Genomic DNA, 12,857 nt, shown 5'->3' with positions numbered 1-12,857 from the left:
CTTACATTTTAAATATACTCACAAAAAATGAAAAATTACTAATCTTCCTTAAAGATGTTACATCTAATCACATACAATTGCATATCTGGTTCAGTTTGGACCACAACATTCTGCTATACTATCGAACAGTTCTATTGGTATTGTTTGCTTACTGAGGTGCAGGGCTACAGAATGGTAGGTCTCAATATTTTCCACTAGATATTTCCTTTTGGGAAGAGCTACCAGTTACAGCCACTGTCAAATCACCCCCCTTTAAATCATTTCAGTCTATCTACAATAAAAGTTAAAGCTGTGCTAATGACAGGAAGCTAAACAAAAATATACTGCGCCTGATCATCAGCACAGTGTAAGAAAAGATTTGGATGAGGCAACTTTTAAAATTGTTTCTTGGTATGCCTTAACATAGTTACTGACACAAGAACAAAGAGATTATGCAAGATATCGGAACAAGGGTCAAAGGATGGCCGTGCAAGTTGTTCAGGAGGTAGACAGGCCTGATCTACAGGTTATACTGGTAGTCAGAATACTACGTACTACATTTACATCTTATTTTGGAACCACAATCCTAGTAAAGTCGTAATATGCCCTTCTCCAGAGCCATTTATTTTCTTTTTTTCTTCCTGCCTTTCCCTTCTTGAGAGCACAGGCGGTTTGCTGCAGCACGGATGCATCAGCACTTGGCATCCGCTTCGCATCTATCCAAAGTGGCCATTATTTATATTGAGTATCACCAGGCTATTCTATAATGGGGAGGAGCATTACAGGCTATTCAATCATGTCCTCACCCAACATTCACACTCCCAGCACAGGTTGCTGATAACAATCAGCCCTGGGCATTTTCCCCTACATAACTGAGAGACAAGACTAGCAAACTCTTCACAGACCTCGAATCAAATCTGGAACTTTCTTGGCTATCTAGCTGAACTACTCGCTGGAGAAAATTGTTGAACCATCAGTGGAACCCACCCACATCCCAGGAGATTCCAAGCCCATTTTATTTAATAAATTTAATCGCAGCTGTCCCTGCTGAAATCTACTTCTTCTTTATTTTTCCATATTGAGAGGAAGAATAGGATTCAGTTTTCCAGATGTGAGAAGTACCATGATACCTCGAAAATTGATTAAACTACTTCCTTTCAATATTATTCCAATCCAAGTGAAACTTTAACACAATGGTAAGAACATTTAAATACTTTTCACAAACTCCAGCTCTGAGCACAACTAATGACAGATTATAGCATCTGCTAAATGAACAGTTAGTTGAAATAATGAACATTTCTTTTAATATATCCAGAAGCATAATGAGCAAAGTACATCTTCAATAACTGTGGTTAGACAAAATTAATCGAGAATTGTGTCCTATTATAGAACTGTTTCAAACAACTGCAGCCCCAGAATGTTAATATATACACAATCATTTAAGAGTCATACAACACCACTCAATTGCTGACTATGAAAGTCCATATAGACCAGCGATTGGAAAGCTGGATCTGCAGGAGGGATTTCAGAGAGATTAGCATGTTGTAAAGGAGTTAATGTCCCCTTATTTCAGCAGCAAAAGTTGTACTTTCTGCTGTTTCTGGAGAGGCCCACAAAATGCACATCTTTAGTTGGATCTCAAAGCCTCTGGAGACAATAATGTCGCCTCATCTACTTCACAGCATTACCACTGAACTGTACTTTGAAAAGGTATGAAAGATTATTACCTGGTAATCAAATAAAAAAATCATCACAACTATTAATAGTGTTTATCATGTGTTTCTATTTTCTTTCAGGTCAAACATCATCCATCACCTTGATTGCATGGCAGGTGTCAGCTGTGGCTCAGTGGTAGCAATCTCAGCTCGGAGTCAGAAGGTTGTAGGTTAAATTCCACTCCAGAGATTGGAGCACAAAATCTAGGCTGACACTTCAATGCAGTACTGAGGGAGTGCTACACTATCAGAGATGTCGTCTTTCAGATGAAACAAAAGATGGACGTAAAAGATCCCATGGCACTATTTTGAAGAGAAGCAGGGAAGCTCTCCCTGGCGTCCTTGCCAATATTTATCCCTGAACCAACATCACTAAAACAGATTATCTGATCGTTATCATATTGCTGTTTGTGGGACCTCGCTGAGTGCAAATTGGCTGCCGCGTTTCTCTACATTACATCAGTGACTACGTTTCAAAAGTACTTCCATTAGCTGTAAAGTGCTTTGGGATGCCTCGAGGTTGTGAAAGGCGATATACAAATGCAAGTTCTTTATTGCACATTATTTTTACTTAATGATCTGCTCCCCAATACTACTACAGAAGCTGCTGAATTGAATCAGTTAACTCTAAAATACTAAAATGAGATTGAACTCATACAGCATCAATTTAGACGATATAAAAGTCATTGAGGATTGATTTATAGTCGTAATAGAAACAGTTAGATAATAACCAGCCTGAAATCGTGTTCCCTGTGGGCGCATACGAAGTACGCACATGCCCATGGGGTCCCCGCAAGTTCCGAGTTTAGGTATGCGAAGCGGATGCACCTAGACCCGGCAGTTGTGATGGAAATAATTTCTTGACAGATCGCACGCATGCAAAGGAAAAAGGCCTCCATGGGCGGAGATTTGGACTATTTGTTCAACTCCTATCCAGCGAATGTTCTTCAAATTCTGCTTTTAGCAGCGTAAGAGTTTTTAAAAAATAAAATGTTATCACTCAATTAGATATTAATAACCCTGTTAATTAAGGTAAGTTTATTTTTTAGCACTGTTACAACATATCTTTTAAAAATCCAAAAATAAATGTTTGCATAAAATATTTAATTAAATTGCATTTTAATTTATTTTAAATATGTAATGTGGTTTTTTTCAGTGTGTGTGTGTTTTGGGGGGTATTCCCATTTATCTTTATGGCAGCTCCGTACATACGGAACTCACATAAGTATGAATCGGATCCCCTATTCTGAAAGGTTGGGTCGGCCCACGTGATCCCAGAGATCCGTACGAAACCCGTATGATCTTGGGATATACGAGCCCCTACGCTGGCCTTCGCATAGAGCCCCAGGACCGCAAATTGCCAAACCTCCGGGACCACCAGGTACTTTTGTAGAAATGATTGCGGTCGGAGGCACCCACCCACGGGAAGCCTCCAACAGCAATTTCTGGGCCATAATAAATTAAAAGATTACAGATTATCATTTACCTCAATGCTATGTGTGGGTCCTTTCTGTACACAAAATAGCTGCATACTTTCCCACATTACAACAGTGACTACACTTTAAAAGTATTTAATTGCATGTGAAGCATTTTAGGATGTCCTGAGATTGCTAAAGGTGCCATACAAATACATGTTAATTTTTACTATTACAAAACTAACTTCCTGATATCTGCTATATTGGATCGGGACATTACGGAGTTAAAGATACATCTGTTCCAGCTCTTTACCAGTGGTGTTCAAATGTTTCTGTTGGGAAACCTATGCAAATATCTACACACACCAGAGAAGCCCCTCCATTTTTTTTTATTCATTCCGGAATGTGGGCATCACTAGTAAAGTCAGTATTTATTGTCTACCCCCAAGTGCCCTTGAAAAGGTAGTGCTGAGCTGCCTTCTTGAACCGATGCAGTCATAGTGGTGAAGGTACTCCCACATTGCTGTTGGGGAGGGAGTTCCAGGATTTTAACCCAGCAACGATAAAGGAATGGCGATATATTTCCAAGTCAGGACTGTGTGTAACTTAGAGAGGAATTTGCAGGTAATGGTGTCCCCATGCGCCTGCTGCCCTTATCCTTCTAGGTGGTAGAGGTTGCGGATTTGGGAGTTGCTGCAGTACATCTTGTAGATGGTACACACTGCAGCCATGTTGCGTTGGTGGTGTACCAAACAACACTTCACCCTCTCTAACTAAAGATACAATTTATTTTATCATTACCAACATCAGACCAGTATCTGTATAGTCATCATCATCATAGGCAATCCCTCGGAATCAAGGAAGACTTGCTTCCACTCTAAAAGGGAGTTCTCAGATGACTGCGCAGTCCAATGCAGGAATTACAGTATCTGTAACAGGTAGGGCTGACAGTGGTTGAAGGAAAGGGTGGGTGGGGAGCCTGGTTTGCCGCATGCTCCTTCCGCTGTCTGTACTTGATTTCTGCATGCTCTCGGCGACGAGACTCGAGGTGCTCAGCACCCTCCTGGATACACTTCCTCCACTTTGGGCGGTCTTGGGAAAGGGATTCCCAGGTGCCGGTGGGGATGTTGCACTTTACCAAGGAGGCTTTGAAGGTGTCCTTGAAAAGTTTCCTCTGCCCACCTGGGGCTCGCTTGCCGTGTAGGAGTTCCGAGTAGAGCGCTTGCTTAGGGAGTCTCGTAGAGAGTAACGAAGACTCTCTTAAGGTAACCAAATGCCTCGTCATCTAATTAGTGACACGCATGAATGGCTGAATGAGATTCCCACTGTCCCTACCTACTATCTAGCGAAACCACAGCCAAGGGAATGGATTTGGCAGAATCAGCTGGGAGCTTGATCAGTATAGTGTAATGCAGATAGCAAACCTAATTTATACTTTCAGCTACATCTCACATTAGCATCAGTGGTAAATAAGCTCTGCTCCACACCCACAGATCATTTTTTTGAAAAGGTTGAGAGCAAGTGAGGTATTCATTTTCTCCTGACATTAAAAAAACTTCACACTGAGCTGTGCAAGTTTCCAGGTAGTCCCATGAACAGCCTAATACTTTAAAAATGTAGTTTTGCAGCAGGCTGGATAGATACAATACATCCAGTGCTAAGCCCAAGCCTACCCGAGGTCCCATAGTGGCTTCAGTTCACTAAGGAATCTGATCACCTCCTGACTAGCGTTACACTACAGCTTTTGCATTAAAATTTACAGAAAAATAAACAAACAAGCACCCATGTTACAGTCATTTATCTTTATGATGACTTGAGGCTTAGACTCAATCAAAAAGGCTTATTTCCTTTGGATAACTTTTAAGTACTTGCTGATCTACATGATTACATGGTAATACTCACACTAAAATAAAATTATGTCTTTGTCTTCAACCATCTCTTGATCACTATTCACAAGCTAGATGCAGACGAGAAAGGCTATTCGGACTATCTCCATTCTTGCACCCCCAAAAGAACTACAGGTTCTCCTATCAAAGGATACAACTGTTTCTTGATCAATCTCCCCCAACACCCCACCCCCAAGTACTTATCCTTGACCCGCTCCACCTCTTTATCGACATACTGCACCATGGCAACATGTACACTGGTGCCATCTAAATCACTTCGCTCGACCCCACTACTGCCTCTATGTCGTCAGAATGCTTGTTCGATATCCAGTCGTGGTGAGTAGCAAGACTGAGTTTCCTCCAGATAAACATTGGGAAGACCGAAACCATCATCTTTGGCCCCATCACATAAGCTTAATATCCTTCCTACCGATTCTGATCCTGTTCCCCACCCACCCCCCTCAGCCACTGTCTCAGGGTGAACCAGACTGCTCATAACCTTGGTATCCTATTTGACCCAAAGCTGCCCTTTTGACCCAATATCTTGTCTATCAGAAAGACCACCTACTTCCACCTCTAACATGGCCCACCTCTGCCCCACCTCAGGGCATCTGCTGCTGAAACCCTTATCCATGCCGTTGTCACTTCCAGACTTAATTATTCCAATGCTCTCCTAGCTGGCCTCCCGTCCTCCACCTTCAATAAACTTCAGATCATCCAAAATTCTGCTGCCCACATCCTATCCCTTACCAAGTCCCATGCACTCATCACCCTATACTCGCTAACCGACAATGGTTCCCAGTCACTAAAGCATCAAATTTTAAATTCTCATCCGCATGTTTACATTACTTCATGGTCTGCAACTCAACCTGCCCACCAGAACTCTCCATCCCGGACACTGGCTTTTTGTGTATACCCCTCCCTCTCTCTTCACTTCACTGTTAAGCACCATAAGATGTTTTTATACATTAAAAATGCAAGTTGTTGTTGATTCCATTGTTTTCACCTCTATTATCCTACTTGGAAATTAATGCTGATCACTTTGTGTGGAGAAGACTTCCTCATAGGAGTCCTAAATTAGCCTTTTTCTAGTTTGAATCTGTATCCCCTTGACATACTCTCACTGTTTTGTTTGAAGTACATTTCATCTGACATTTACTATCTCATGTACCTCTATAAAGTTACCGAAAACCAAGATGACATTATAGAGGAAAATGAGACATAGAAGCATAGAAAATAGGTGCAGGAGCAGGCCATTCGGCCCTTCGAGCCTGCACCACCATTCAATAAGATCATGGCTGATCATTCCCTCAGTATCCCTTTCCTGCTTTCTCTCCATACCCCCGATTCCTTTAGCCGTAAGGGCCATATCTAACTCTCTTTTGAATATATCCAACAAACTGGCCTCAACAACTTTCTGTGGTAGAGAATTCCATAAGTTCACAATTCACTGGGTGAAAAAGTTTCTCCTCATCTCGGTCCTAGATGGCTTACCCTTTATCCTTAGACTGTGACCCCTGGTTCTGGACTTCCCCAACATCGGGAACATTCTTCCTGCATCTAACCTGTCCAATCCCATCAGAATTTTCTATGTTTCTATAAGATCCCCTCTCATTCTTCTGAACTCCAGTAAATACAAGCCCAGGCGATCCAATCTTTCTTCATATGTTAATCCTGCCATCCTGGGAATCAGTCTGGTGAACCTTCGCTGCACTCGCTCAATAGCAAGAATATTCTTCCTCAGATTAGGAGACCAAAAATGCACACAATACTCAAGGTGTGGTCTCACCAAGGCCCTGTACAACTGCAGTAAGACCTCCCTGTTCCTATACTCAAATCCTCTCGCTATGAAGGCCAACATGCCATTTGCTTTCTTTACTGCCTGCTGTACCTGCATGCCTACTTTTAATGACTGGTGTACCATGATACCCAGGTCTCGTTGCACCTCCCCTTTTACTAAACTGTCACCATTCAGATAATAATCTGTCTTCCTGTTTTTGCCACCAAAATGGATAACCTCACACTTATCCACATTATACTGCATCTGCCATGCATTTGCCCACTCACCTAACCTGTCCAAGTCACCCTGCAGCCTCTTAGCATCCTCCTCACAGCTCACACTGCCACCCAGTTTAGTGTCATCTGCAAACTTGGAGATATTATCTTCAATTCCTTCGTCTAAATCATTAATATATTTTGTAAATAGCTGGGGTCTCAGCATTGAACCTTGTGGTACCCCACTAGTCACTGCCTGCCATTCTGAAAAGGACCAGTTTATTCCCACTCTTTGCTTCCTGTCTGCCAACCAGTTCTCTATCCACGTCAATACATTACCCCCAATACCATGTGCCTTAATTTTGCACACCAATCTCTTGTGTGGGACCTTGTCAAAAGCCTTTTGAAAGTCCAAATACACCACATCCACTGGTCACTGGTTCTCCCTTGTCCACTCTACCAGTTACATCCTCCAAGAATTCTAGAAGATTTGTCAAGCATGATTTCCCTTTCATAAATCCATGCTGACTTGGGCCGATCCGGTCACTGTTTTCCAAATGCGCTGCTATTACATCTTTAATAATTGATTCCAGCATTTTCCCTACTACTGATGTCAGGCTAACTGGTTTATAATTCCCTGTTTTCTCTCTCCCTCCTTTTTTTAAAAAGTGGGGTTACATTAGCTACCCTCCAGTCTATGGAACTGATCCAGAGTCCATGGAATGTTGGAAAATGACCACCAATGCATCCACTATTTCTAGGGCCACTTCCTTAAGTACTCTGGGGTGCAGACTATCAGGCCCTGGGGATTTATCGGCCTTCAATCCCAACAATTTCCCTAATACCATTTCCTGACTAATAAGGATTTCCCTCAGTTCCTCCTTCTCACTAGACCCTCGGTCCCCTAGTATTTTCGGGAGGTTATTCGTGTCTTCCTTAGTGAAGACAGAACCAAAGTATTTGTTCAATTACTGCTCATAACTTTGTCCTCTGATGGTAAGCACCAGCTCAATGCCTTTTCTCTGAACAGTCTCCAGGGCTTGCATGTGTCACAGTGGCCAGAATGAGACATAATACTCCAGTTGTGGCATGACCAGAACACTGTAAAATTAAAACATGAATTCCAACCAATACTCTATTGATTTTGGCTATGTAGTCAGTATTCTATTTGTGGTGCAGATCAATGCTCTGCAGTGACTTCAAGTATTTATATTCTAACAACCTATATCTGTTTCCATCTCCATTCATGGGTTGATCTGACAGTCTCTATTTAGATATTAATATTTGATCTGACCTCAAGTCAGAGGTTGATCTGATACACAGTCTCTATTTAGAAATTATTTTGTACTAGCTCTCATCCCCAGTCAGGGTTTGATCTTATACCGTCTCTAATCAGACATTGACATCGCCACCCTAAGCAACACCCGGCGGGCAGGGGAAGGCCAGTTGAAGGAACATGGTGGAGGTCACACCTTCTTCTGGAAAGGGAAATCAGAGGCAGAACGATGCATTCATGGAGTCGGCTTTGCCGTCAAGAATGAGCTGGTCAACCGTCTCAAAGACTCCCCCCTGTGGGGTTAGCGAACACCTCACGATTTTGTATTACCCTATCCCGGAACCAATGTGCTACAGTCCATCAGTGCATTCGTTTCTACACTCGGTGCAACGGATGAGGCTAAAGAGGGTTTTTATTCCAACCTCGAGACATCCTTGTCCAATGTCCTCACGGGTGACAAATTGATCCTCCTGGATGATTTTAATGCCGGGGTCGGCAAAGACACGGCCCTCTGGGGAGGCGTGATTGGCACAGAGGGGGTAGGGAAAGCCAACTCCAGTGGTACCCTACTCCTGACAAAATGTCTAGAACATGAACTCCTCATCACCAACACCCTGTTCCACCAGAGGGACAAATACAAGGCATCGTGGCAACATCCTCGCTCCAAACACTGGCACCTGCTCGACTATGTCATTGTCCGGGCCAGGGATCGCAAGGATGTGCGCATTACCCGCGCCATGACAGGAGCTGATGACTGCTGGACGGATCACCGCCTAATCCGATCCATCATCAATATTAACATTGCCCCAAAGCAGAGGGGACAGCAGAAGCAGTGCCGCAAAAAAGTTAATGCCAGGGCACTTAGAGACCCAGCTAAGAGAGCTCTATATAGCCAACGCCTCACAGCCAATCTGGCGTACCTTGATGAACTGGAGATGCTGAATGCCCACAGTGCTTGGTCTGCCCTTCAGGCCTCTATAACCAGTGCCTGTGAAAAGACACTTGGTCACTCAACCAGAGACACTTGGTCACTCAACCAGAAAACATCAGGACTGGTTTGATGAAAATGATCAGGAGATCGAAGACCTAATAGATCGCAAGGGCAAAGCATTTCTGAGCCTCAAGCAACAACCCAACTCGGGAGCTGCAAAACAACATCACAGATGGCTCAAGGCTCAGGTCCAACAAAAACCCGAGACCTAAAGAACAGGTGGTGGATGGAGAAAGCACAGGAGATACAACAACTGGCAGACAGTCACGATATGTGAGGATTCTTCCCTGCAGCCAAGGCCACCTATGATCCAAACTCCCAAGGCCCCACCCCACTCTGGCCAAGAATGGGGAAACACTCATCAAGGACACCGAGGCAGTTAGGGCCCGATGGAAGGAGCACTTAGAAGATCACCTCAATCGAGACTCTGCCTTTGACTCGAGGGTTCTCGACTCCATCCCGCAGCATGCGACCAGTCACCAACTCAGTGAAACTCCAATGTTGCACGAGGTAGGCAAAGCCATAAAACAGCTCAAGAATAACAAGGCTACGGGTGCGGATTGAATCCCTGCTGAGGCGCTAAAGTATGGCGGAGAGGCACTGTTGGCGCGGATACATGACCTTATCGCTCTCATCTGGAGGGAGGAGAGCATGCCAGGAAATCCCAGAGATGCAGTGATTGTGACCATTTTTTTTTAAAAGGGGAAAAGTCCGACTGTAAACTACAGAGGAAATCGCCCTGCTATCAGCCACTCAGAAAGTTGTCGCTCGAGTTCTCCTCAATGGTCTTCTCCGTGGCCGAGGAGCTCTTCCCAGAATCACAATGCATATTTCGTCCCCTACGGGGCACAACGGACATGATCGTTGCAGCACGACAGCTGCAGGGAAAATGCAGGGAGTAGCGCCAGTGTTTATACATGGCCTTTTTCGATCTTACAAAGGCCTTTGACACTGTCAACCGTGTCTATGGAGCGTCCTCCTCCATTTCGGATGCCCCCCAAAAGTTTGTCAACATCCTTCGCCTGCTTCACGATGACATGCAGGCCGTGATCCTTACCAATGGATCCATTACAGACCCAATTCACTTCCGGAACAGGGTCAAACAGGGCTGAGTCATCGCTCCAACCCTCTTCTCAATCTTCCTCGCCACCATGCTCCATCTCACAATCAACAAGCTCCCCGCTGGAGTGGAACTAAAGTACAGAACCAGTGGGAAGTTGTTTAACCTACACCACCCTCCAGGTCAGGTCAAAGATCACCCCAACCTCTGTCGTTGAGCTGCAGTATGCGGACGATGCCTGCGTCTGCGCACATTCAGAGGCTGAACTCTAGGATATAACCAATGTATTCACTGAGGCATATGAAAGCATGGGCCTTACGCTTAACATCTGTAAGACAAAAGGTCCTCCACCAGCCTGTCACCGCCGCACAGCACTGCCCTCCAATCATCAAGATTCTCGGCGCGGCCCTCGACAACGTGGACCATTTCCCATATCTCGGGGGCCTCTTATCAACAAAGGCAGACACTGATGCGGAGATTCAACATCGCCTCCAGTGCGCCAGTGCAGCCTTCGGCCATCTGAGGAAAAGAGTGTTTGAAGTCCAGGCCCTCAAATCTACCATCAAGCTCATGGTCTATAGGACTGTAGTAATACCCGCCCTCCTGTATGGATCTGAGGCATGGACGATGTATAGAAGGCACCTCAAGTCGCTGGAGATATATCACCAACAATGTCTCCGCAAGATCCTGCAAATCCCCTGGGAGGACAGGCGCACCGACATCAGTGTTCTCGTCCAGGCTAACATCCCCAGTATTGAAGCACTGACCATACTCGATCAGCTTCGCTGGACAGGCTACATAGTTCACATGCCAGATACAAGAATCCCTAAACAAATGCTTTATGCGGAGCTCCTTCATGGTAAACGAGCCAAAGGTGGGCAGCGGAAACACTATAAGGACACCCTCAAAGCCTTCCTGGTAAAGTGTGACATCACCACTGACACCTGGGAGACCCTGGCCAAAGTCTGCCCGAGGTGGAGAAAGTGCATCCAGGAGGGCGTTGTGCTCTTCGAGTCTCAATGCAAAGAGCGTGAAGAGGTCAGGCGCAGGCAGCGGAAAGAGCACACGGCAAACCAGCCCCACCCACCCCTTCCCTCGACGAATGTCTGTTCCACCTGTAACAGGGTCTGTGGCTCTTGTTTCGGACTGTTCAGCCATCAAAGAACTCACTTTGGGAGTGGAAGCAAGTCTTCCTCGATTCCCGAGGGACTGCCTATGATGATGATGACAGGTATTAATATTGTATGTTTGCCTGCATCTCTATTCAGCAGTTGATGTGGTACACGGGCTCTATTTAGACGCTAATAAACCATGATTGCCCTCACCTCTAGTCAGGGGTTGATCTGTGACATGAATATTTAAATATTTAATACACTGTCCCGCACCCCTTGTCAGGTACACAGTCTATATTGAGATATTAATGTATTAGCCTGATCCCCAGTTAAGTAATGATCTGGTCCATGATTTCTATTGAGACATCACCCCCAGTCAGGGGATGACCTGGTGCACGGCCTCTATCTGCAGTCACATTGCTCTCACCTCCAGCTTGTGGTTGATCTGGAAGACGGTCTGCGCCTTGTGGCACAGCTGTGCGAAGCAGGAGCTGAGCGCCGTCATCTTCTGGCGCCCCTCGTACGTGATCTCGGACTGGTCGGGGTCGATCTCCCCCAGCAGCAGGTCCACGTCCACGAAGGCCTTGTCGAACTCCTTCTCCAGCACCTCCAGCCAGCGGAACATGGACGGGCCGGCCATGGACGGCACAGAGCCACCGGCCGAGGAGGCCATGGTTGTCGCTGGGACGGATGGGCGGGCTGCGGAGGGCGAGCGGGGCGGCTGCGTGCGGGCGGGCTGGAAGGAGTGACGGTTGAAGTCGGCCTATTCCCTTCGCACTGTCGCCGCCTCCAGTTCCGGTTGTTAAGGAGCCGGCGCTCGATTGCGCCTGCCTGCCACAACTGTAGCGCCGCCGCGGAGCCAGCGAGCGATCGAGCGGTTACCATGGAGAGCGGAAGCAGCTGGCAGGCTGACGCTTGGTCAGAATCCCCGCCCACAGCTGTCACTCACACCCGCCTGTCTCTCACATTCTGCTTCAACAAAAGAACATAATGGGTGCATTTGGCCCCTCGATCCTGCTCCGCCATTGAATAAGGTCATGGGTGATCTCCACTTCCCTGCCTGCTCCCCATAACCCCTGACTTGTTTATCATTCAAAAATCTGTCTATCGCCACCTTAAATATATTCAATGACCCAGCCTCCACAGCTCTCTGGGGCAGAAAATTCCAAAGATTCATGACTCACTGAGAAGAAATTCTTCCTCATTTCCGTTTTAAATGGACAGCCCCTTATTCTGCAATTATGCCCCCTAGTTTTAGATTCCCCCAAGAGGGGAACCATCCTCTCTGCTTCTACCCTGTCAAGCCGCCTCAGAATCTTACACGTTTCAATAAGATCACCTCTCAGTCTTCTCAACCCCAATGAGTATAGGCCCAACCTCCTGAACCTTTCTTCATAAGACAACCCTTTCATCTCAGGAATCAACCTA

At 45.5% G+C, this 12,857-nt stretch overlaps 1 protein-coding gene across 1 annotated transcript in view; it reads right to left on the bottom strand.

The window, feature by feature from the left end:
- Positions 1-12,270, bottom strand: part of gopc (golgi-associated PDZ and coiled-coil motif containing) — a 59,862-nt gene extending 47,592 nt beyond the window's left edge. Inside the window, exon 1 of the mRNA XM_070885320.1 lies at positions 11,857-12,270. Within this exon, the coding sequence (XP_070741421.1) occupies positions 11,857-12,102 (246 nt within the window). The 5' untranslated portion in view covers positions 12,103-12,270. The remainder of the gene's footprint in view (positions 1-11,856) is intronic.
- Positions 12,271-12,857: the final 587 nt, after the last annotated feature.

Source organism: Pristiophorus japonicus, chromosome 7 (assembly GCF_044704955.1).
Source record: "Pristiophorus japonicus isolate sPriJap1 chromosome 7, sPriJap1.hap1, whole genome shotgun sequence".
Taxonomy (NCBI): Eukaryota; Metazoa; Chordata; class Chondrichthyes; family Pristiophoridae; genus Pristiophorus; species Pristiophorus japonicus.
Note: the sequence above shows the minus strand (reverse complement) of the source record. Positions and strands in the feature narration are given on the sequence as shown.